A 26,183-nucleotide genomic window follows, 5' to 3' on the forward strand; every position below is an offset into this window, starting at 1 on the left:
AGACCACTCCAGATCAGTAGGTGGCAGTTTTCATCAGCAAAGGAACTTACACACCAGGCTTGTCTTGGGCGGCTATAGGATGAGTCAAACTCTGCACCCACCTGCTAGAATCTTAAAAATTCATAGAGACCTTAATAGTGTTCAGGCATGGATACCGTCCACATGGTCTCAATAACACTATTTTCTCAAGGCTGCTTCCTTAGAGTGGTTCCTACTGTGGGAACAGTGGGTGAAATGTACATCCAAGGAAGGGGTGGGGGTTAGGTGTCTCTGATTGACCAGGTCCGGCTTAAAGATCAGCTGGTGGTCATGTCCTCTTGGTGACCTTCTCCAACATTTAAATATCATTTAGTCCTACTTTTTCTCTTGTTCTGCAGTAGAGGAATGCCCAAGAATGAGCTGTCTGAGGAATATTTCAAATCCACTTACGTGTCTAGGAAAATACTATAAAAACTAAAATGTATAATATTTGTGTAAACAAATAGCCCTGCATTTGATTAATTTCATTCTCTTTTAAAAGAGAAATGTAGTATTCCTTACTATCCTGAACTCAACTGTACTGGAATGTTTAATAATATATGTTTTAGTAGTATACTTTAATAGTGTATTTCATGTGACTTTTTATATGGGGAATCATTTCTTAAAGATTTGCAACCCATCAGATATGCTGATATTTGACATTCACTGCCAATAGTTTCGGAGAAGGCAATGGCACCCTACTCCGGTACTCTTGCCTGGAAAATCCCATGGACGGAGGAGCCTGGTGGGCTGCAGTCCATGGGGTTGCTGAGTCAGACATGACTGAAGCGACTTAGCAGCAGCAGCAGCAGCCAATAGTTTATTTCCTTTATCCCACAATCTCAGCCAAAACTTCAGTCCAAAAATAAGTGGAAATGAGGAGTTAATTTAAGTAAATGTTTGTGAAGGGTTCATAATATATATATTTTTTCTTATGCTCTATGGACAGAAATAAAGTTCCTTACTCATCTGCCTGAGATTTCTGCCTACTGACCCATAAAACAGGAACTCTTCAATATTTATTAAGCCTCAATAACATGTACTATGCTAGGTACTGCAAGAGATGCTAAAAATGAATAAGGCATGAGCCCTCAGGGAATATATCATCTCTAGGAGGAGAATAAATAAGCACTGTATTCAAATTCTTCTAACATGTATACTGTCATGTAAGAACTGAATCGCCAGTCCATGTCTGACGTAGGGTGCAGCTTGCTTGGGGCTGGTGCATGGGGATGACCCAGAGAGATGTTGTGGGGAGGGAGGTGGGAGGGGGGTTCATGTTTGGGAACGCATGTAAGAATTAAAGATTTTAAAATTTAAAAAAAATAAAAAATTAAAAAAATAAAAATTAAAATAAATAAATAAATAAATAAAATAAAGTGAGAATTATAAGTGGCATATGGCTGTTAAAATAAAGAACTTGTGGGAATTTAGAGGAGGGATAGATCATATCAAGTGGGAGAAATCAGGAAATGAAGGCTAACCTCAGGAAGTGAAACCTGAATAGAATTTCCAGACCAAGGTCTTCCAAGGAACCAGAATGCTTAGAAGGATGAGGGGAAAAGAAAAAGTGGAATGATCATGTTTCAGCAACTTGAAGAGACCCAGATTCCCTCTAGTGCAGAAGAGTAAGTGGAAAAAAAGCAATGGACCACGAGCAACCCCTAAACTAGTTATCCCGGCTGCTGCTTCTATTTACCATATATTGTAATGTATATAATAAATTTACTCTCTTCTGAATAGAAAAAGTATCATTCCTGACTAGGAGCCAGAATCTTGAGGCTCCACCTCTGCCCAGTTAAATAAAACTGAATATTTTGAGTTACTGAGTCATACCTACTGGAAAAACAGTTAACTCTGCTCCAAGGCTTTGTCATTGAACTGGATGTACTAAATTCAAGAGTTTTGCGGGGTCAGACAGTCCTTGATTGAAAGTAAGTTTCAATCACAGCTGATAATGATTTGGGATGATAATGACAAGAGCAACTATCTATGCATTTTCATCTGTTTTTTTTCTCTAAACTAGCTCTTCTGAAAACTTTAATGTGCACAGATATCACGTGACATGCCTGTTATGCCAGGGGTTTGGATTCAATAGGGTTGAGATGGGGCCTGAGATTCTGCATTTCTAATGAGCTCACAGGTGATGCTGACGCTTCAAGTATGTGGACCACTTTTGAGGACGAAGGCTTTTGCACAGCTCCCAGACAGCAGAATCAGCATTACCTGGGAACTTGATGGCTATGAAATGCGGATTATCAGACCCCGGCATCAGACCTACTGAATCGGAAACACTGGGATGAGACCCAGCACCTTGTGTTTTAACAAGCCCTCCAGGTGATGTCACTGCTTTTCGAACACACTCGAAGCACCTGGTGGGAAGGCCGGGTAAAATACTATTTATTGAAGACCGAATCTCACCCCCAGATAGTCCCCTGTAACTGGTGCGTGGTGTGGTCTGGGAAACGGGCTAAAAGCTCTACCAGGTGACTCAGATATGCAACAAAATTTGAGAATCCCACGAGGGAGGTATTTAACTTTTGGCAGGCCTTCTTTTCCGCCTATGTGAAGTGGATAATATCCACGCTGATTCCTGCTTTCGAGTCCAGATTTTGCCATCTTCAGCCACACTTGGCCAAAATCCCACTTCAGTCTCCTCTCCCGGTGTCCCACATCCTCGATCCGAGAGCCTAAGGTCCCGGTGGCGGGGCCCGCCAGGGCACTAGCCAAGCTCCGCACTCCGGCGCCGCCTTACACCTACGTGGCCCAGGGGTCCGCCCTCGGGGGCTCCCGGGACGGCGACGCTCGGCGCATGCGCGCGGCACCCGCCAGGCCCCGGCCCGTGTAACGGACTCGCGCTCCCCCCACCGGAAGTGAGCGGTCGCGCGACGGGAGGAGCCGGCGGTAGCGTGGCGGCTGCGGGCTGAGGGCGCCGGGTCTGAGGGGCTCGCGCTTCCCTGTTCGCACCATGGCAAAGGCCGCCGGCGTAGTGCGGCTGCTCCTGGGCTTCACGGCGCTCTGGCTCTCGCTGCTCGGAGCCCGGACGGCCTCCGCGTCCAAGGCGGTGACAGCCCACTTGGCTGCCAAGTGGCCGGAGACCCCGCTGCTGCTGGAGGCCAGGTGAGGGAGTGCGGGCCGGACCCTCCGCCGAGCCCGCGCGGAGGGAGGGTGCGGCGGGGCTATGGGCGCCCCGGGACCTCGACGGCGCCTCGGGCGCTTGACCCTCAGAGCATCACCTCCTCCCCTTGCTACCCTGGGCTCCGCACTCACTTGCGGCTCCTTTTCCCCGCCATTCCTACTTTGCCTCACCCACGGGTTTGAAAACTATTAATTCCTTTGGATTTTCTTAGCATTTACGTGAGAGAAAAGGAAGACGGGGAGGTGGACTGTGGCGTTTAGTGCAAGCTCTGCAATTGATGGAGGCAGTTCTAGTTTTTAGGAATCGGTATTTGAAGCACCTAATTTCATACGATGGCTTTCTGTGGAGAAGAGAGCGTCCCAAAGCTCTGACTTCTTTCTGAATCTCCTCAGCTGGAGTTAGTGCATAAGGTATCATGTACCTTATGTGGAGAAACAAAACTGGGAGATAATGAATTTTAATCTTAGTATTCCAGTAGTTGAACAAAATTTGAAAATTTTTGTTCCTTTTTTAACCGGCATGAAGTTGTTTTGTTGGCATGAAGTTTTAATGCCAGTTGCTTTTGTGTTAATACTTCGCCAGAACCATAGCTTTTGGTTCCGAACAGTCTTCATCTCCTCCGTGAAGTTGCATATCTAAGATACGAAAACAGATTTTTTAAAATTGAGCTATAATTTATGTAAGGTATTAGTTTCAGGTGTGCAACATAATGATTTGATGATGTGTTCACATGGTGTGAAATTATCACCATGGACATAACTCCAGTTAATACCTGTCACCACACATAATTACAAAGGTTTCTTTTCTTGTGATGAGAACTTTTAAGATCTCTCTTGGCAGCTTTCCAATATGCAGTTCTTTACCTATAGTCACCATGCTGTACGTTACATCCCCATGACCGATTATTTATATGGTAGCCAAAAATTGGCACCTTTTGACCACTTTCACTCGTTTCTCCCACCTCCCATCTTCCCGCACCCAATTTGTTCCCTGTATAGGAGCTCATTTCCTTACTGTGTTATGTTTGTTTTAAGAGTTCATAGGGTATCTGTCTCTGTCTTATTTCACTGAGCAAAATTCCCTCAAGTCTGTCCAAGTTCTCACAGATAGCAGTATTTTCTTTTTTTATGGCTGAATACTACTCGTGTGTGTGTGCATTTTCTGCACTCCAACAGCCCCAAATGCTTCTCCAGTGTCCCACACAATTTCCCTGATACGGGGAACTGACCCCTGCTTCAGGTCCCCCACCCTCCCATGTGCAGGTGCAGTCCTGCTCACTCTCCTTTTTTTCCACTTCTCCTTTCATCCTGCCGAATTTTGCCTGGATCTGTATATTCCTTTCTAGTGGTCAGGTACTCCTGCCCACTGTCAGCTGATGTTCTGCAACCCTTCTGTGTCTGAAGGAGTATTCCTGATGCATCCATGGAGAGAGATGCATTCCATGTTCACCTGCTCCTCTGCCATCTTCCTGTCTCTACATTTTCTGTATTCATTTATCATTCAGTGGATTCTTAGGTTGTTAACATATCTTGGCCATTGTAAATAATGCTGCACTGAACATAGGACTCCCTGTATTTTTGTTACAGTGTTTTCACCCAGAATTGGAATTGATGGATCATATGATAGTTTGTAAAAATTTATGATGAACCTCCAAACTGTTTTCCATAGTGGCCGTATCTGTTTACATAACCAGCAAGGGTGCACATGGATTCCTTTATCTCCACAGCCTCACCACACTTGTTATCTCGTCATTTATGTTTATATAATTTTATATATATATAATTTTATTTTTTTTGGCTCTACTAAGTCTTTTTTGCTGCATGGGCTTATCTCTAGTTCCTGGGCTCTAGAGCCCAGGCTTAATAGCTGTGGTGCACGGGCTTAGTTGCTCTGCGGCATGTGGGATCTTCCCAGATCAGGGATCGAACCAATGTCTCCTGCGTTGGTAGATGGATTCTTTGCCACTGAGGCACCAGGCAAGCCCATCTCTTTGGTTTTTTGTTGTTGTTGTTGTATATGGCCTTTATTATGTTGAGAAGAGATAGGCTGCCCACTCCAGTATCCTTGGTCTTCCATGGTGGCTTAGACTGTAAAGAATCTGCCTGCAATGCGGAAGACCTGGGTTCGATCCTTGGTTTGGGGAAGGTCCCCTAGAGGAGGGCTTGGCAACCCACTCCAATTTTCTTGCCTGGAGAATCCCCATGGACAAGAGGAGCCTGGCAGGCTATAGTCCATGGAATTGCAAAGGGTCAGATATGACTGAGTGACTAAGCACAGCACATGTTGAGGATATTCCCTCTATACCCATTTTGAGTTTTTAATCTTGATACTGATTTTTTTCAAATGCTTTTTTTTTTTTTGGTGCATCTATTGAGATGATCATGTGATTTTTATCTTTAATTTGTTAATGTGTTGTTTCACATTTGTATATTTATGGGTATTAAACCATCCTTGCCTCCCTGGAATAGCTTGATTATGGTGTATGATCCTTTTAATGTATTGTATTCAATTTGCTAATATTTTGTTGAAGATTTTTATGTTTATGTTCAGCAGGAATGTTGACCTTTAATTTTCTTTTCTTGTGTCCTTTTCTGGTTTTTGTATCAGAATAATGCTAATCTTATAAAACAAGTTTGAGAGTGTTTTATTTTGGAAGAGTTTGAGGATTGGTATTCTTTATTTTATTTTTTAAGTTTATTTTTAATCGAAGGATAATTGCTGTACAATATTGTGTTGGTTTCTGTTATACATGTTTGGTAGAATTCAACAATGAAGCTATCTGGTTCTGGACTTTTGTTTATTGGGAAGCTTTTGATTACAGATTCGGTCTCCTTACTAATAATAAGTCTGTTTGGATTTTTCTATTTCATGGGTCAGTCTTGATAAGTTGTATGTTTCTAGAAGTTTATTCATTTCTTCTAGGCTGCCCAGTTTTTTGTTGTTTATTTGTTCATAGTAGTCTCTTATGATCCATTGAATTTCTGTGGTATAGATACATCTGTATAGATGTTACAATTATAGATATTTAGATGTAGTATAGATATTACAATAAAAGTTTTTATTAAACAAAATATCCTAGTTTAAAATATGTCCTATTCCGCTACCTTTTCCCCAGTTTCTTCCATACTTTGCATGGATATGGTCTCACACTCAGTTTCAAATCATTCTAACTTCTTCCAGTATTAGACTGGCAGTTAGAGTGTTTCAGTTTCTACTTGCCTCAAGAGTCTGAGAACTGAAACTCCCATAGGATGCTCCAAGGAGCATCCTTAGATTCTTCACAGTCTAGCCCCTCTCTGATGTACCAACTCCATAACTTGTAGTGGGTTGGAAGGTGGCGTCCAAAAAGATATGTCCACATCCTAACCCCTGGAACCTGTAAATGTTACCTTATTTGGAAAAAGCCTCTTTGACAATGTAATTAAGGGTCTTAAGACATGATTCTTATGGATCTGGATGGGTGCTAAGTCCAATATGCTTATAAGATACATAAGAGAAGACACAGGAAGAGGAGGACATATGAATAGAGACAGAGATAGGATTGATGTAGCCACAAGCCAAGGACCACCTTAAGCTTTCAGAACCTGGAAGGTTCTCCCCTAGAGCCTTTGGAGGGAGCATAGCCCTACCAATACCTTGATTTTGGACTTCTCCAGAACTGTGAGACAATAAGTTTCTGTTGTTTTAAGTCACCAAATTTTTGATAATTTATTACAGCAGCAATAGGAAACTGATTTGATTTGTACCTTGAAGTAGGGTACTGCTGTAACAAATACATAAAAATGTAGAATTATCTTTTGAATCTGACAGAAGCTGGAAGAGTTTTGAGAGGCGTGGTAGAAAAAAGCTAGATTGCCTTGAGGAGACTATTGGCAGAAATACAAAATACTGGAGTGGGTTGCCATGCCTCCCTCCAGGGGATCTTCCCAACCGAGGGATGGAACCCAGGTCTCCCACATTGCATGCAGATTCTTTACCATCTGAGCCCACCAGGGAAGCTCAGGAATGCTGGATAGCCCAAGAATACTGGTAGCCTATCCCTTCTCCAGGGGATCTTCCTGACCGAGGAATCAAACCAGAATCTCCTGCATTGAAGGTAGATTCTTACCAGCTGAGCTACCAGGGAAGCCCTAAAACATTTATAATTTAGTACTATTTGCTAAGGATGTTTATAGGCTGGTGAGACTAAAATTTTCAATACATATACCGCAACTTAAACATTTAAACTGTATTTATTCCACTGGTGTTGCTCTTACTGAAAATATTTTTTGAAATAACACTTATAATTACTGTCTGGCTCTTTAGTACATTTAAAATCATCCTCTACGGAAAATTTTTTAATCTATGTTAGAATAGATAAAATTCTTCTTTTGGGAAGAAACCTTGTTATTTGGTGCTAAATATCAAGTGAAAAAACTGGAAATACCAGAATTTTGGATTTTTTTTTTTCTTTTTAAAAATTTTGACCAAAGTAATAACTTAAATTTTTGGAAGGTGAGATGCTGATTTAGATGGCCTCTCAAGGATATTTTCTCCTCTAAGAGTAGTGATTGGCAAATTGCCCGTGAAAGTCATTCAAGAAGAGTTCTCAAAGTGTTAGAGCAGTGGTATAGTGAAGGAGTAATTGTAAGGGAATACTTTAGTAAGGTGATTACTTTACTCTTATGTATAAATTCTGGAGGATCATACTCTTATGTATAAATTCTGACATATGGAAGAAGTCTTTTTCCCATAGTTGCACAATGTATGAGCGTTGTCAATAGTGTTTGATCAAGTCCATTAGGTAATAAGTATTGTGCTCTACTTTTCTAAAAGTTTTGTACTGTCAGTTTTTGGTTACATCCTATTTAGTGTTTCCTGCAGTTTCCTCTCCTTTTAGCCTTTTTGTTTGTTTGTTTGCCTGTTTTAATGCCATTGAGTTGGACACCATTAATAATAAGGGTTGCCTTGGAGTTACTGCTTTAAATTCATATGCCTGTCATGTTTAGTATGTTGATGAATTAGTCAGTTTTCTCACCTTCTTTTCTGCCTTTACTGACCATCTCAGACTCACAAGAATTAGTTAATTTTGCATGTGTCTTGAATGTCCTCAATACTTACCATTTATATTAATCATTAGTTTTACTGAGGCTAAAAAAAAGATAAGGTGGGCAATAGCAGAATCTGTACCATCTGTTTGATGGTTGTATTCTTTCTAGTTTAAATAGTTAGATCTACTTGTTTTTGGTGTCTTGCACTTTGTTCCAAACAAGACTGAATAGCCTTTCACTTATTTTCACTATTTCCAAAAGGCTTTACATTGCTTTGGCTATTTTTTCTTACCTATGCTCTTTGGATAAATGGCAGTGTTTTGGGGGTTTCCATGCCAAAGACCTAATGCAGTGTATCAATTTTCTGTTAATTTTTTGATTAAGGTATTTTCTGCTGAAATAAGATTGTCTACACAAATAGGTAGCTAAATAAAAATAATAATATTGCTTTCTAAAGATGGTTATAAGACCAGGTTTTGTTTGTGAAAAATAGGCTGTCTGTTTTTTACCTTTTTAATTTTATATAACACTGTCCGTATTGCCATTTAATATACCTCTCAAGGCATTACACATGCATGCATGCTAAGTCAATACAGTCGTATCCAACTCTTTCCAACCCCATGGACTGTAGCCTACCAGGCTCCTCTGTCCATGAGATTTTCCAGGCAAGGATGCTGTAGTGGGTTGCCATTTCCTTCTCCAGGGGATCTTCCTGACCCAGGGATCAAACCCTATATTGCCATTAAGTTTTACTTCTCAGGGCATTTCACATAGAGAGCAAAATAAGTTATCCATTTTTTACCTAATAAAGAGGAAAACCCAAAAGTAATTTGTCACATAGTCTTTTCCAGTTATGATTATATGCCTGTAGTTTAGAATGACAACTCAGGTAAGAATCATCAATGTGTTCTCTTTTTGCATTGCAGTATATGGAAATCGGTAACTTTAGTTTTGGGAGTTTTGGTTTTTACCAGAAGTTGTAATTTGGCTCTAAAATACATTTTATAGTATCAAAATCATTTTAAAGTTTCTAGCTATTAACTGATTACTCTTATTTTTAATAGTGAATTTATAGCAGAAGAAAGTAATGAAAAATTTTGGCAGTTTTTGGAAACTGTACAAGAATTAGCAATTTATAAGCAAACAGGTAGGTGATATGCATATTTCAACTTTTCAGATATATATTTTTGTGCCTATGTTAGACATGTTTATTGTTTTTAATGGTAATGTTTAAGTGTATATACTTAATTAGGTTAGTAAATCTGAATATTAACTTTGAAGATATTTTAATGGAAACTATTCCAATCATCCATTTCCAAATGTATAAGGTTTTAATACTTTATTATAAGAAAACTTTTATAATTAGCAGTGTCTGACTATTACATTATAATCAAGAAATAGAAATTGTTGAATTATGGTTTTCTTTTTACCTAGATTTCTTTGAAATAGTATTAGTTTTGCATGTAATAATAGTGAGAATAATTAAAGAATTTTTTTTTTGCCATAATACTTTTGCTCCTGAACTCTTAAAGAGATTTTTAGTTTTTGCCCTTAACAAGTCAGATAACCTGTAAACTTTCATTTCATCATTTAGAAAATGGAGTTAATCATTCCTACTTTTTATACCTATACACACACACACACACACACACATACATACACACATACATATATAGTTCTAGAATGAACACATGTTTATTACTGTGTTTCTTAGAGAATATCAGATGCTGAAATTAGATTTTAGCAGGGGAGGCGGAAAGGTTAAAGAAAAAGATTAGTTTACTGTCTCTACAGAGAATAGAATAAATGATGTTAACATAAAACCCCTCAAGATGGAATTTTCTTGCCTTTTAAGCAGAGAAAACTTCTTAGTAGGATGATTAAGTAGTTTAGGATTTTATTCCTGAGTGTAAATGTAAGATGAACAGTGATTTTGAATGTTTTAAGTGTTCATTTACTAGAGCTTGTTTGGCTTGCTAAGTGGCCTTTAAGTGTAACAATTTTATGATTTTATGAGATAGGCTTAAGATAACAGAACAGACATACCTTTAATATTTTAAACTGAAATTATTCCCCAAAACAAGTAATTTACTCTTTCAAAAAACGTACTAAAATCCTTCATTATTCAGAAATCATTACTTGAATCATGAGAGACAGTATGTGCTGCTTTAGATACTGAGAATATAAACATGAATAAATGTGATCTATATTCTCCACACCTTGTAATATGATGGAAACCGCTACATGTACTAGTAAGTGATCACAGCTTTACTGGAGACGGATAGGTATAACATGGAAGTATGTAAAGAGGTGCCTGGTCAGTATTTCAGAGAACAGGACAGCCTTTCCAGTGGTAAGTGCTGGAGTTGAGTTTGGATGACAGGATTTAGTGAAATCATAGGGAAAGGAAGACAAGCAGAAGAGAAAACAGGAGTAGATAGCAAGGAGAAACTGTGACCACTTAGAAGCAATAGGAGATTGTTGGTTTTGTATTTATCCCAGTGGAGCTATTTCAAATACTAAAAGATGGTGCTATGAAAGTGCTGCACTGAATATGCCAGCAAATTTGGAAAACTCAGCAGTGGCCACAGGATTGGAAAAGGTCAGTTTTCATTCCAATCCAAAGAAAGGCAATGCCAAAGAATGCTCAGACTACCAAACAATTGTACTCATCTCACATGCTAGTAAAGTAATGCTCAAAATTCTCAAAGCCAGACTTCAATAGCACATGAACTGTGAACTTCCACATGTTCAAGCTGGTTTTAAAAAGGCAGAGGGACCAGAGATCAAATTGCCTACATCTGTCGGACTATCGAAAAAGCAAGAGAGTTCCAGAAAAACATCTATTTCTGCTTTATTGACTATGCCAAACCCTTTGACTGTGTGGATCACCACAAACTGTGAAAAATTCTGAAAGAGATGGGAATATCAGACCACCTGACCTGCCTCTTGAGAAACCTTTATGCAGGGCAGGAAGCGACAGTTAGAACTGGACATGGAACAACAGACTGGTTCCAAATAGGGAAAGGAGTATGTCAAGGCTATATATTGTCACCCTGCTTATTTAACTTATATGCAGAGTACCTGATGAGAAACACTGGGCTGGAGGAAGCACAAGCTGGAATCAAAATTGCTGGGAGAAATATCAGTAACTTCAGATATGCAGATGACTCCACCTTATGGCAGAAAGCGAAGAACTAAACAGCCTCTTGATGAAAGTGAAAGAGGAGAGTGAAAAAGTTGGCTTAAAACTCAACATTAAGAAAACTAAGATCATGGCATCTGGTCCCATCACTTCATAGCAAATAGATGGGGAAACAGTGACAGACTTTATTTTGGGGGGCTCCAAAATCACTGCAGATGGTGACTACAGCCATGAAATTAAAAGACGCTTACTCCTTGGAAGAAAAGTTATGACCAATCTGGACAGCATATTAAAAAGCAGAGACATTACTTTGCCAACAAAAGTCTGTCTGGTCAAGGCTATGGTTTTTCCAGTAGTCATGTATGGATGTGAGAGTTGGACTATAAAGAAAGCTGAGTGCAGAAGAATTGATCCTTTTGAGCTGTGATGTTGGAGAAGACTCTTGAGAGTCCCTTGGACTGCAAGGAGATCCATCCAGTCCATCCTAAAGGAAATCAGTCCTGAATATCCATTGGAAGGACTGATGCTGAAGCTGAAACTCCAGTACTTTGGCTACGTGATGCGAAGAGTTGACTCATTTGAAAGGACTCTGATGCTGGGAAAGATTGAAGATGGGAGGAGAAGGGAACGACAGAGGATGAGATGGTTGGATGGCATCACCGACTCAAAGGACATGAGTTTGAGTAAACTCTGGGAGTTGATGGTGGACAGGGAGGCCTGGCGTGCTGCAATCCATGGGGTTGCAAAGAGTTAGACGTGACTGAGCAACTGAACTGAACAGTAATTTTAATTTTGCTATTTGAAATTTTTAAAAAAAGATGAATATATCCGGTTTTCATGATAGTTAAAAAACAAACACCAGATTTTCTGGCTCTCACTTAAAATCCTGAGTGCCCCTATCCCAGATTTTTTCTTCTCAGTACATGTTTATGGACTTCTTTGGTGACATTTTCTATTGGAGAAGCTGTCTTGAAAATTACTTTTATAAATTTTGAACCCTTTAAGTCACTTAGGTTTATTAGCATATTTTATACCTAAATGAAACATCATGTCTGGACAGATGAGGCAGGTCATTAACAAGATGGAATATAAGCTCAGGAATACCTAAACTCAAGCATAGGAGATGTATGTATTTCAGGGTTGAACAGCTAAAATGAATTGTATCAAGAATTACTAACACAAAAATATAATTCTGTTGAAGTTGTTCATAATGGTGAGAGTCAAATGCATATTGCCGCCTCATTGCTGATCTTGCTAGGCATAGGAAGAAATAGTATATATGAGGAATTAAATATGTTAAAAACTAACAAACTTCACTGAATTTGTTTTCAAGACATTATCCTAGAGAATACATTAAAACCCTTAGTTACTTATAATTTTCTAGGTTGTTGAATCTCCATGAGGCCTTTTAAATACTCTACACTGAAGAATAATTTCAGTGATACACTTGCCTAAAACACAGTGTAAATGTTGAACATTAACTTTTTAAACTCAGGTGCTAGTTTCCTGCTATTTCATGAGGACAGTTTACATTATGTGCCAGTATATTAAAACCTTGTAAACACTGAATTCAGTTCAGTTCAGTCGCTCAGTCGTGTCCAACTCTTTGTGACCCCATGAATCGCAGCACGCCAGGCCTCCCTGTCCATCACCAACTCTTGGAGTTCACTCAGACTCATGTCCATCGAGTCTGTGATGCCATCCAGCCATCTCATCCTTGGTCGTCCCCTTCTCCTTCTGCCCCCAATCCCTCCCAGCATCAGAGTCTTTCCCAATGAGTCAAATCTTCGCATGAGGTGGCCAAAGTATGAGAGTTTCAGCTTTAGCATCATTCCTTCCAAAGAAATCCCAGGGCTGATCTCCCTCAGAATGGACTGGTTGGATCTCCTTGCAGTCCAAGGGACTCTCAAGAGTCTTCTCCAACACCACAGTTCAAAAGCATCAATTCTTCGCTGCTCAGCCTTCTTCACAGTCCAACTCTCACATCCATACATGACTACTGGAAAAACCGTAGCCTTACTAGACAGACCTTAGTCGGCAAAGTAATGTCTCTGCTTTTGAATATGCTATCTGGGTTGGTCATAACTTTTCTTCCAAGGAGTAAGCGTCTTTTAATTTCATGGCTGCAGTCACCATTTGCAGTGATTTTGGAGCCCCCCAAAATAAAGTCTGACACTGTTTCTAGTGTTTCCCCATCTATTTCCCATGAAGGGATGGGACTGAAAGCCATGAACTTCGTTTTCTGAATGTTGAGCTTTAAGCCAACTTTTTCACTCTCCTCTTTCACTTTCATCAAGATGCTTTTTGGTGCCATAAGGGTGGTGTCATCTGCATATCTGAGGTTATTGATATTTCTCCCGGCAGTCTTGATTCCAGCTTGTGTTTCTTCCAGTCCAGCGTTTCTCATGATGTACTCTGCATAGAAGTTAAATAAGCAGGGTGACAATATACAGCCTTGACATACTCCTTTTCCTATTTGGAACCAGTCTATTGTTCCATGTTCAGTTCTAAGTGTCGCTTCCTGACCTGCATACAGGTTTCTCAAGAGGCGTGTCAGGTGGTCTGGTATTCCCATCTCTTTCAGAATTTTCCAGTTTCTTGTGATCCACACAGTCAAAGGCTTTGGCATAGTCGATAAAGCAGAAATAGATGTTTTTCTGGAACTCTCTTGCTTTTTCCATGATCCAGTGGATGTTGGCAATTTGATCTCTGGTTCCTCTGCCCTTTCTAAAACCAGCTTGAACATCAGGGAGTTCATGGTTCACGTATTGCTGAAGCCTGACTTGGAGAATTTTGAGCATTACTTTACTAGCATGTGAGATGAGTGCAATTGTGCGGTAGTCTGAGCATTCTTTGGCATTGCCTTTCTTCGGAATTGGAATGAAAACTGACCTTTTCCAATCCTGTGGCCACTGCTGAGTTTTCCAAACTTGCTGGCATATTGAGTGCAGCACTTTCACAGCATCATCTTTCAGGATTTGAAATAGCTCACCTGGAATTCCATCACCTCCACTAGCTTTGTTCGTAGTGATACCTGTTTTGAAATGATTTTGTATGGTTCTCCCACAGAGTTATGTATTTATTGATGTCTCAAGATAATTAGCTAACCTGTGTTGTTTTGTGTGGTGAATCAGAAATGTCAACCAAGGTTTATCTGACTCTAGAGTCTGTCAATTTTCATTTTTCCATGTTCTCAGTATATAAAAATCTCAAAGTCCATAAAGATTTTAGTAGTTTCTACACAAGTAAAGTTGTCTATATATTTTAAAGGAAAGATTTTTAGAAAAGGTTATGACATTTCTAACTTACTTATAAATGAGAATCAGGTTTGGGGTAGGAAAATGTTTGCTGTCTGGATGTGTCACATTTGAAATGCTTGTAGAATATCCAAGTGAGGATATGCAGTAAGCGGATATGAGTGAGAGATTTAAGGTAAAAAATCTAAGCTAAAAGATAGGATTTGGAAATTAGCAACACCAAGAAGGTAGTGGCAGTTACAGGGAGAAAGGATAGAATGAGAAGAAAATAGATAAAGAACAGCAGTGTTTAAGAGATAACCAGAGAAGAACATGAGATAGAGTCTAAGGAGTACCAGTGGAGGTAGGCAAAAACCTAGAAAATGTGGTATCATGAAAGCCATGTTGAGAGATAAGTGATAGATGTTCAGTTCAGCTCAGTCACTCAGTCGTGTCCGACTCTTTGCGACCCCATGAATTGCAGCACGCCAGGCCTCCCTGCCTATCATCAACTCCCAGAGTTCACTCAAACTCACATCCATCAAGTTGGTAATGCCACCCAGCCATGTGATCCTCTGTTGTCCCCCTTCTCCTCCTGCCCCCAATCCCTCCCAGCATCAGAGTCTTTTTCCAGTGAGTCAACTCTTCTTATGAGGTGGCCAAAGTGTGGGAGTTTCAGCTTCAGCATCAATCCTTCCAAAGAACACCCAGGGCTGATCTCCTTCAGAATGGACTGGTTGGATCTCCTTGCAGTCCAAGGGACTCTCAAGAGTCTTCTCCAGCACCACAGTTCAAAAGCATCAATTTTTCGGCCCTCAGCTTTCCTCATAGTCCAACTCTCACATCCATACATGACTACTGGGAAAACCATAGCCTTGACTAGACAGACCTTTGTTGGCAAAGTAATGTCTCTGCTTTTCAACATGCTATCTAGATTGGTCATAACTTTTCTTCCAAGGAGTAAGTGTCTTTTAATTTCATGGCTGCAGTCACCGTCTGCAGTGATTTTGGAGCCCAATGTTACCAAATACTAAAGATGAACCAAGTAGTATAAATATTAACCTTTATCAACAGAAGAATTAGTAGTGAGTTAGAGGGCAGTTTTACTGGTATATTATTGAAACACTATAGTAAGTTGAGGAAGTAGAGACAAAGTATTGTTAAATTTTCCAGGATTGACTATGAGGCAAATAAGATGAGCCAGTACCTAACTCATTAGGTGATGGTGTGGCTTTTTTTTTTAAATGAGTGATTTATGTATATTAAATGCCAATATGTAAAAAACTGAGTGAAAGGTGAAACTAAAGATGAAAGATATTGAAAGAGCAAAATCATTATTGGCAGGTTAGTTGGTAAGGAAGGATTTAGTTATTTTTAAACATTACCTAAAATATAAAATAGGCCAATGCATTCGTGATTGTCTTGCAAGTTAAGCCTAAAATACATATTTTCTTTCTGTAAACCCCTGAATCCTACATCTGTTACTACATTAGAGACAGTTTGGTGGCTCAGATGGTAAAGAATCTGCCTGCAATGCAGGAGACGTGGTTTCAGTCCCTGGGTCAGGAAGATGCCCTGGCGGAGGGCATGGCTACCCACTCCAGTATTCTTGCCTGGAGAATCCTGTGGACAGAGGAGCCTGGTGGTCTACCGTCCATGGGGTCACAGGGAGTTGTACAGAACTGAGCAACTAACAGTGACCTTGACAAATTTTGATGTCTCTGCCTGGTACTAAGATTTGTTTCTGTTGACTCAGTTCTCTGTTTTCTTGTAAAACCAATCCGTTTTGACTGATGTAGTCTTATTTTTGTTCTGTGATTAAATTTTGACTATGTTATTGACCCTGTAGCAATTAGGATTTTTTAAAATCCATTTTAAAGATAATATCTCTTCTTTAGTTGCTTTTGTGTTGCTTTTACTACCAAAGCAAATCTTGCATTATTTTTTGACTGTTGGAGGGGAACTCAGTATAACTTCCTGAAAAATCACCTGTAGTTTGTTGAAGTAGAAGTGAATGAGCATACTGAGTCTCATATGATGACTCTTGAAATACAGGGTTAGGAAAGTATTATTGGCCTTAATGAAAAGGTCTGTTCCCTTCTTAAATATTAATTCCATAAATGTATTAAATGTCTTATTTTGTATGTCAAGAGTAGAAAGGTATAATTGAAAGACTAGAAAAGATTCCTGCCTCAACAGCTTAGCTTAATGGGAAGGATAGCATTAAACAAAAAATTATACAAAGAATTTTTAATTGCAGGTTAAGAATTGGTCTAGAGATGGTGTAGAGTTCTATGCTGTTCTTCGTCTCCTCTTAAATTTTAAGTAGGGCCTTATCTGATCCATGTATTATAACTCTGCAACCTGGGAGTGAATGTTGGTGCCTTCCACTTAGATTTTAATGGCAAGATTATTTTCATCTGGGCTTGTATTGATTGCCTGGACTTCACTGGAAGGTACAAATGAAGTAAATTAAAATATGGAGGTCTTGATTTTCCCTTTGGCTATAACACCTTCTATTCCAAACTTAAAATATGACATTAGTTTAGTTAGCTGTACACTGAGAGATGTGCTAATGTGTTGAAATACAAAATACTAACATCCTTTTCTTTTGAATTCTTTTCACAGAATCAGATTATTCTTACAACAACTTAATCCTGAAGAAAGCTGGACAATTTTTGGACAATTTACATATCAATCTCTTAAAGTTTGCTTTCTCTATAAGGGCATACTCTCCAACTATTCAGATGTTTCAACAAGTATGTAAAAATACCCAGACTGTATTTGACAAAGAAGCATACTAGAAACATAAATAAATTTCTTAATGTGAATATCTTTAGTTTAAAAAGATCTACAATTTATAAACCTGGTTCCATAGTCTATCATTGATTATATTTTCATTGTGACCATTGATTTTAATGTAATTAAATATTTCATTAATTTTATAGTTATTTGATGTATACAAAAAGGCAAAATGGTTGTCTGAGGAGGCCTTACAAATAGCTGTGAAAAGAAGAGAAGCAAAAAGCAAAGGAGAAAAGGAAAGATAGACCCATTTGAATGCAGAGTTCCAAAGAATAGCAAGGAGAGATAAGAAAGCCTTCCTCAGTGATCAGTGCAAAGAAATAGAGGAAAACAATAGAATGGGAAAAACTAGAGATCTCTTCAAGAAAATTAGAGATTCCAAGGGAACTTTTCATGCAAAGATGGGCACAATAAAGGACAGAAATGGTATGGACTTAACAGAAGCAGAAGATATTAAGAAGAGGTGGCAAGAATACACAGAAGATCTATACAAAAAGGTTCTTCACCACCCAGATAACCACGGTAGTGTGATTACTCACCTATAACCAGACAGCCTAGAATATGAAGTCAAGTGGGCCTTAAGAAGCGTAACTACAAACAAAGCTAGTGTAGGTGATGGAATTCCAGGTGAGCTGTTTTAAATCCTGAAAGATGATGCTGTGAAAGTGCTGCACTTAATATGCCAGCACATTTGGAAAACTCAGCAGTGGCCACAGGACTGGAAAAGGTCAGTTTTCATTCCAATCCCAAAGAAAGGCAATGCCAAAGAATGTTCAAACTACCACACAATTGCACTCATCTCACACACTAGTAAATTAATGCTCAAAATTCTCCAAGTCAGGCTTCAACAGTATGTGAACCGTGAATTTCCAAATGTTCAAACTGAATTTAGAAAAGGCAGAGGAACTGAGATCAAATTGCCAACATCCGCTGGATCATGGAAAAAGCAAGAGAGTTCCAGAAAAACATCTATTTCTGCTTTATTGACTATGCCAAAGCCTTTGACTGTGTGAATCACAACAAACTGTGGAAAATTCTGAAAGAGATGGGAATACCAGACCACCTGACCTGCCTCTTGAGAAACCTGTATGCAGGTCAGGAAGCAACAATTAGAACTGAACATGGAACAACAGACTGGTTCCAAATAGGAAAAGGAGTACGTCAAGGCTGTATATTGTCACCCTGCTTATTTAACTTATATGCAGAGTACATCATGAGAAGTGCTGGACTGGATGAAGGACAAGCTGGAATCAAGACTGCCGGGAGAAATGTCAACAACCTCTGATATCCAGGTGATACCATACTTACAGCAGAAAGCAAAGAAGAAGTAAAGAGTTTCTTGATGAAAGTGAAAGAAGAAAGTGAAAAAGTTGGCTTAAAACTCAGCATTCAGAAAATTAAGATTATAGAATCTGGTCCCATCACTTCATGGCAAACAGATGTGGGAACAGTATCAGACCATTTTGGAGGGCTTCAAAATCACTGCAGATGGCCATACAATTAAAAGACACTCCTTGGAAGAAAAGTTATGACCAATCTAGACAGCATATTCAAAAGCAGAGACATTACTTTGCCAATGAAGGTCCCTCTAGTCAAAGCTATGGTTTTTCCAGTGGTCATGTATGGATGTGAGAGTTGGACTGTAAAGAATGCTGAGCACTGAAGTTTTGATGCTTTTGAACTGTGATGTTGGAGAAGAAGACTCCTGAGTCCCTTGAACTCAAGGAGATCCAGCCAGTCCATCCTAAAGGAAATCAGTCCTGAATATTTATTAGAAGGACTGATGATGAAGCTGAAATTCCAATACTTTGTCCACCTGATGTGAAGAACTGACTCTTGGAAAAGACCCTGATGCTGGGAATGATTAAAGGCCAGAGGAGAAGGGGATCACAGATGATAATATGGTTGGATAGCATCACCGACTCAATGGACATGAGTTTGAGTAATCTCTGGGAGTTGGTGATGGACAGGAAAGCTTGGTATGCTGCAGTCCTTGGGGTCGCAAACAGTTGGACACAACTGAGCAACTGAACTGAGATAAGGAAATAATGAGGACAAATCACCATTGAAATTAACTATAAATATTTTAGTTTAATGGGACATTTTCAACTATTTCAAAGCATATTTTCCTACTATAAAGTTGATTTTGTTTAATTGTTTGATTCTCCCTGTGTATAAATATTTTTACTTTAACTAGAGCAATAACTTAATAGTAGTTGATAAGCTATTTTAATCAAAGTAATGTGTGAGTTTTAAAAATGATATTGTAATTACCAGGTACTGTAGCTAAGTGTCGTCTTTGAAATCTTAGATTGCAGCTGATGAGCCCCCCCCAGATGGCTGTGCTGCATTTGTGGTTATCCATAAGAAATACACCTGTAAAATTAATGAGATTAAAAAGCTGCTGAAGAAGGCTGCTTCAAGGTAAATTAATGATAGCCTGTAGTAAAAGGAGCAGTTTATAAAGAGAGATGAGGGTTGAAATAGAAATTTCTTGCAATAAAAATTGTAATATTCTAAGAATGTGTTTAAAAGAATGTGGTCTGAATATTTATCTAGTCTTAAGTCCTTCTCTAAAATATATAAGTACTTTCAATATTTTGTCTTGATTAGCTTTTGATTTTAGGGTACCAAAATACCATAAAACACATGGGAGAGATATTTTATATGCATAAGTTAGCTTTTTCAAATACAGACAGACCTCAAAGATTTTGTGGCTTCAGTTCCACCTCAATAAAGTGAATACTGCAGTAATTCACTTGAAGTTTTTGGTATCCCAGTGCATATGAAAGTATGTCTACACTAAACCATAGTCTGTTGAGTGTACAAATGACATTTTGTCTAAAAAATGTACATCCCTTAATTTAAAAACACTTTATTGCTAAAAAATGCTAACCATCTGAGCCTTCCGCGAGTCTTAATCTTTTTGCTGGAGGAGAGTGTGAAATACTGCGAGAATTAGAGAATTACAAAAATGTGACACAGACAGGGAGTGAGCAAGTGCTGTTGGAAGAATGGTACCATAGACTCGTTCAATACAGTTGCCACAAACCTTCAGTGATTAATGCAGTTGTCTGTGAAGTGCCATAAATGAAGCAAAAAGCCCGATAAAACGAGGTATGCCTGTAAACATATAAAACTGTGGATTTATCTAGACTATATCTCTTTAAATATAAATTGAATGTGTACCTTGGAAATTAAAGATAACAAAAATACAGAATTACCTTTTTATAAACACATTATTCAAAACATTTTTCTTCTTCCAAGTATTTAATGCAAATGAATATGAGAAATAAGGAGGAGATTATTAACTTAGTAGTGATTTTTACAGAGTAGTACCTACCAGTAGGTGTTTTACTGCCTGATTGTTTATACTTTAAACAGTATTAAAGTTGTTTCTCTAATTTTGAAAGAGTTATTTATATGTTAGACAGTAATGTATATTTAGTAATTCATATTAGTACTTATTTATCGGAATCTTTCAAATATTTTCTTATATTTCATATTAATTTTAATATACAGAAACTTTTATGTAGCCTGATTTTTCCTTTATGTGTGTATGATTTTATACTGAGACAGTTTTTTCCAAACCTAAGAGATTTTATTAATATTTTCCAGTAGCTTTCTTAAAGTTTTTATTTTACGCTAGACTTTTAATATATGTATAATTTATTTTCATAGGAAGGCAAGGATCCAGTCAGATCTTTCCCCCCTTCAGGTGCTAGTCAGTTATTATATTCATTGTATTTATACTATGATCTGTTTGTTTTATACTGTTATGTTTCTTGTAACAGTGCTATGTTGTTAGTATTTATTGCTTTAATAATTTATTCCAGTGTCTCACAGGACAATTTCCTCTTCATAGCTGCTTTTTTCCCCCCCTCCAAAAGTTCTTAGCTCTGCGCTTGTTGATGCTTTCAGACTAACATTAGAGTCCTTTTTTTCCTGTGAAACTGACTCCCTAAAAAACCTGGGTAGAGTTTTAATTAGAATTATGTTAAATCTATTAATAAATTTAAATAATTTAAATGTTTACTATATCAAATCTGAGTGGATAGACATCATATGTCTTCTGTTCACTCCTTCTTTTAAAACTTTGAAGTTTTATACTCTTCTCTGTTTTTAGAATTAGAAATAATTGTTTTATTATATGAACTGTTTTTCACCTATTAAGATGAATTCAAAGTTTCTCTCTTTGGACATATTAATATATTTTAAACTATTACACCTTCTTTGTGTTGCTAGGGAAAACTATTTGTTAATGGTGTGGTATTTTTGTTGATTGCTTATGCTTTTATTAAGGCTCATTTTTCTACTTTAATGAGATTAGCTGTTATTTAAACTATCTATGCCAATTTTAATGTTATTCTAACTTCATATAGTGAATTAGACAACCATGTTATTCTGTAAGAGTTAATTTAGCATGGGAATTATATATTCCTCTAAAGCATTAATAGACTGACTCCAAAATTGTCTGCCCTAATGTGGTTTTTTTTTTCTAGTGCATTTTATAAAGGGAATTTTGATAACTTTTAGTTTAGAGTTGCTGTTGGTTTCTGATTTCTGATGTCTGATATTTCAGTTTTCTTATGGAAACTAAAATTTAAATATTTAATATTTCTATATTAAATCTAAATTAATTTAAGATTTAACACAAGGTTAACATCAAGTTGTTAGGAGAGGCACCCTGCCACAGACCCTGTGAATTCCTGCATATTCTTGCTGGGTCTGACAAGTAAAAAAGGCAAGATCTGGACTGCTTTTTACTTGAACCATTTTTTATGGTTGTGTTTGTAGTGAGCAACCTTGAGGAATTACATAATTCCTGATTTTGAAAAGAAATTTCAAAATTTTGCTTTTGAAAAGAAGCGTGGGCTCATTATAAAACTGATTTCCCAGGTACAGTGTTTCTTGTACACCCACTGTTTGTGTAGTATCCATTTGGGTCCATATTTTGTTACACACACCCTGTTGTGAAACTTAGGGAGCAGGTGTAATGTTCATTCTGCTTGCTCTGCCCTGAGCAATAAAGTTCTTTGTCTTTGACACAAGAGTCTCATGTCTTCTGCCAGACACGGGACTTCTGCCAGACATGAGACATGACAGAAGCCCAGCTTATTACTTTGCAAGTAGGCTGAAACCAAGCCACAGCCCTTTTACAGTTCTTGATGGTTTTAGAAACAAGGGTGGGACGTTGACAGACAACGTGGCTTTCTGGGAGAGGAAGGACAAGGCCCCCGTGGGTTGGGGAGACAAAAGCTCAACACTTGAATTTCTTTCCTGCTGCCCCTTCTCTCTCCCCCTGCTGTTCTTCACTCCCTGTGCTTCTGGCTGGGTGATAGCAGTCTTCTGATACCTGCTACTGTAGCTCCTCATACAGAGTTTTAGGTCTTTGTTACTTCAGGAAAAGGCACCCAGACTCAACTAATGCGGTTTGGAAGATGCACATAATGGGAAAGGGAATTAAAATGATCCCTAGGTCAATTGGGGCTTCCCAGGTGGTGCTGTGGTAAAGAACCCGCCTGCCAGTGCGAGAGATGTAGGAGATGCAGGTTCGATCCCTGAGTCGGAAAGATCCCCTGGAGGAGAACAACCCACTCCATTATTCTTGCCTGGAGAATCCCATGGACGAAAGAGCCTGGTGGGCTATGGTCCATGGGGTTGCAAAGAGTTGGGCACGACTGAAGCGACTTAGCATGCACACTAAGCCAATTCAGTGTACTTTTATTTTTACTGTTTTGGTTCCCACATCTGAATCTGGAACTGGTATTGATATTGTACATGTATATGCTTTGAGTGATGTGAACACTCATAAAGTCTAAAGGGAGACACTCTCATTGAGAGACTACCACATGTAGTACATTCCCAGGTGGTCCAACAGAAACAACATAGAATCCCAGGAGGAGAGGAGGAAATCACAACTTCGGTTACAGACTGAATGGCTGCCTGAGTGCGCAGGAATGCAGTTTCCGAGTACAACAGCACCACCTGCCTGACTCAGCCATCAAGTACACCCCTTTTAAAACGATTACTGCTAAGCTTTAGTTGAAACTGAACTGACTCAGGAAGCCTTGTAACTCTACTATCTGATGTTTACATTTTGGCCTAAGTCGACTAGGATTCAATGACTGACAGGGTGGAAGGGACCCAGCAATTGTCTCTGGTCAAGTGGAAATAGTATATTCGAGAGCACTGTTACTTTGACCTTTTGTGATCTTAGGGTTACATGGCAAAGGGGCAGTAGTTCTCCTTTGGGTCAAAGCACATGCCCCAGTCCCTTACCTGAAGTAAAATCTCTGACTCAGTGGGGCCTTCAGTTCTCTTTTCCCTTAAGGCTTGCATCAAGTTATTGATACATTCAGCTCAGTTTGAAGTTGATGGTGTCTTAGGGTTTCTGCTGCTTTTCATCTAGGCTCTATGTGTGCTAAGTTGTGTCAGTCATGTCTGACTCTGTGACCCCATGGACTGTAGCCTGCCAGGCTTCTCTGTCCATGGGATTCTCCAGGCAAGAATACTCAAGTGGGTTGCCATGCCATCTTCCTGACCCAGGGATCGAACCTGCATCTCTTATGTCTCCTGCATTGGGAGGCTAGTTCTTTACCACTGATGCCACCTGGAAAGCCCTCATCCAGGCTGCATCTATGTAAAACCAAAAGCAGATGGGGGCAGAATTCAAGGCAGTTCTCTTATTGCTGAAGAATTCTTGACCCCTAATGAAACTTGCTACATTTTTACTGACCCTGGGCTGTTGCCAGTGGCCTACCTGTCTGGTCTGCCACTTGGAAGACGACCAACTGGCAGATTAGAGGCACCACTCTTTGGTTTCATGATTTATTTCTCATATGCTCTTTACTTTCAGTTCTTGTTTGTGTTTTATTTTCATTTTAGGCCCAGACCCTATCTGTTTAAAGGAGATCACAAATTTCCTACAGACAAAGAGAATTTACCGGTGATTATTCTCTATGCAGAAATGGGTACAAGAGCATTTCGTAAATTTCACACAGTGTTGTCTGAAAAAGCTCAAAATGGGGAAATTCTTTATGTTCTTCGGCATTACATTCAGGTACATGCTTGCTTTATTCAGGATTACTTTGGCTATAAAAATTTTTTTATAACTACTTTTTATAATTTCTCTACTAGATTTTACCTAATAACTTTTCCTAGAATACGTATATCTGATAACACAACTATCAAATGTGAATTTTATATGGAAAAATATATTGGGATTCTGTGTCTTTTCTGGAAAGTATCCTGTTTATGTTTCTTTCCCTTATCATATATATATCTGGAACAGATTTACAACTTGGATAAAAAAACAAAACCATACAACAATAGGATGTATAATATTTGGTAGGACTAATAAACATAGTTATTTTTAATGAAAATGTATTATAATGAGGAAATCTAACTTGATATATTGATACTATATATTAGTTCATTGTGCTAAGCGTTGTATAGGAATGCTCTCAAACCAATCTGTTTGAAAGGCTGCTTACTTATTCAAGTTTCAGATCAAATGTGTTGTATTATCCCCCACTCTCCCGACTCTCACTGCTATAACACTCTACCATTTTTTAATGACTTCATAGAACTTATTACTATGGTACCTCAGATTTTATTTAACACCTCCACCCCCCACCAAGACAAACACACAACCAAAACTCTCACCTCACACACTAAAATGGCCCTTAGAAGGACTTTTCTTTTTTATTTCATATTCCAAACGTGGAAAGAGTGTTTTAATTTGTACTTCCCAAAATATTCGTGATAAGTATTAATATACAACTCCTCTGTATCCATGGTTCAGAATCTGCAGGTTCAACCAACCAAGGATTATGTAATAGTGTAGTTTACAATTGGAAAAAAAATCCATGTATAATTAGATCATTGCAGTTTACATAGTTCAAACCTGTGTTGTTCAAAGATTTGATTTGATATCAAATCATTATATTTATTGTACACCGTAAACTAATACAATGTTATATGTCAGTTATATCAGAAAAAGAATGTGAGATTACAGTATATATTTATCTTTTTTAAAGAAGTCCCTAAGTGATTCTAATATGCTCCTGCTGGGTGGCATTTTCATCTATTAAGAATCAGTGTCCCAGCCTGTTCTTTGGAGAATGTAACCATTAAATATACTTCTATGAAAACATACTCAACAGTTATCTGGGTACTTTGTAGCATCAAATTATAACCTATTTAATTAATTACATATTGTGCATCCAAAATAGTTATACTGTAAATCTAGTCAACATGTAATTCTAATAAAAACAGACTTATTCACGCTACCTTTTGAACAGATGCTTTTTTTGTAGGGAAAGAAGAAATAGGATGATGAAGAAAGATTCCTCTCAACAGTTGATTTAGCTTCTGAGAATTTTTGGTTTGCAAATCCAGAGTTATTAAACTATGATTCAGATTTTTATATTAATACATTTTCAAATAGAGAAAGTAAATATGAAATTAATGAACATTTATCTTTATTACCGAGGAGCTAATACTGTTCCAGAACTGATGATGGAAACTGGTTATGTGAAATTGCATTTCTTTCATGAATTATAACAAGATATGTGAATTTAGAGCATAGCCACCAACTAATTGTCTTTTGAGTGGACAGTCAAAATGTATTTTTTAATTGAGCTGTATGAAACTGAAAACTCTTTAAAAGACTTTAAACTTTGCCAAATTACTATAATTATAAACAACCCAGTTTTCTCATGCTATCTTTTATTATAGCATGTGCCTGAGAAATTAGCAAATTAAATTTTAGCGTGGGCAGCAAAAACACTTTCTGCATATCTGAA

The 26,183-nt window shown here is 38.3% G+C and overlaps 1 protein-coding gene across 1 annotated transcript in view; it reads left to right on the plus strand.

Annotated features, from left to right (window-relative positions):
• Positions 2,855–26,183, plus strand: part of UGGT2 (UDP-glucose glycoprotein glucosyltransferase 2) — a 146,307-nt gene continuing 122,978 nt past the window's right edge. Inside the window, exons 1-5 of the mRNA XM_018056434.1 lie at positions 2,855–3,138; positions 9,252–9,334; positions 17,197–17,327; positions 19,685–19,797; positions 24,262–24,436. Coding sequence (XP_017911923.1) covers positions 2,987–3,138; positions 9,252–9,334; positions 17,197–17,327; positions 19,685–19,797; positions 24,262–24,436 — 654 coding nt within the window. The 5' untranslated portion in view covers positions 2,855–2,986. The remainder of the gene's footprint in view (positions 3,139–9,251; positions 9,335–17,196; positions 17,328–19,684; positions 19,798–24,261; positions 24,437–26,183) is intronic.

The sequence above is a fragment of the Capra hircus genome, chromosome 12 (assembly GCF_001704415.2).
Source record: "Capra hircus breed San Clemente chromosome 12, ASM170441v1, whole genome shotgun sequence".
In the NCBI taxonomy this organism is placed as follows: Eukaryota; Metazoa; Chordata; class Mammalia; order Artiodactyla; family Bovidae; genus Capra; species Capra hircus.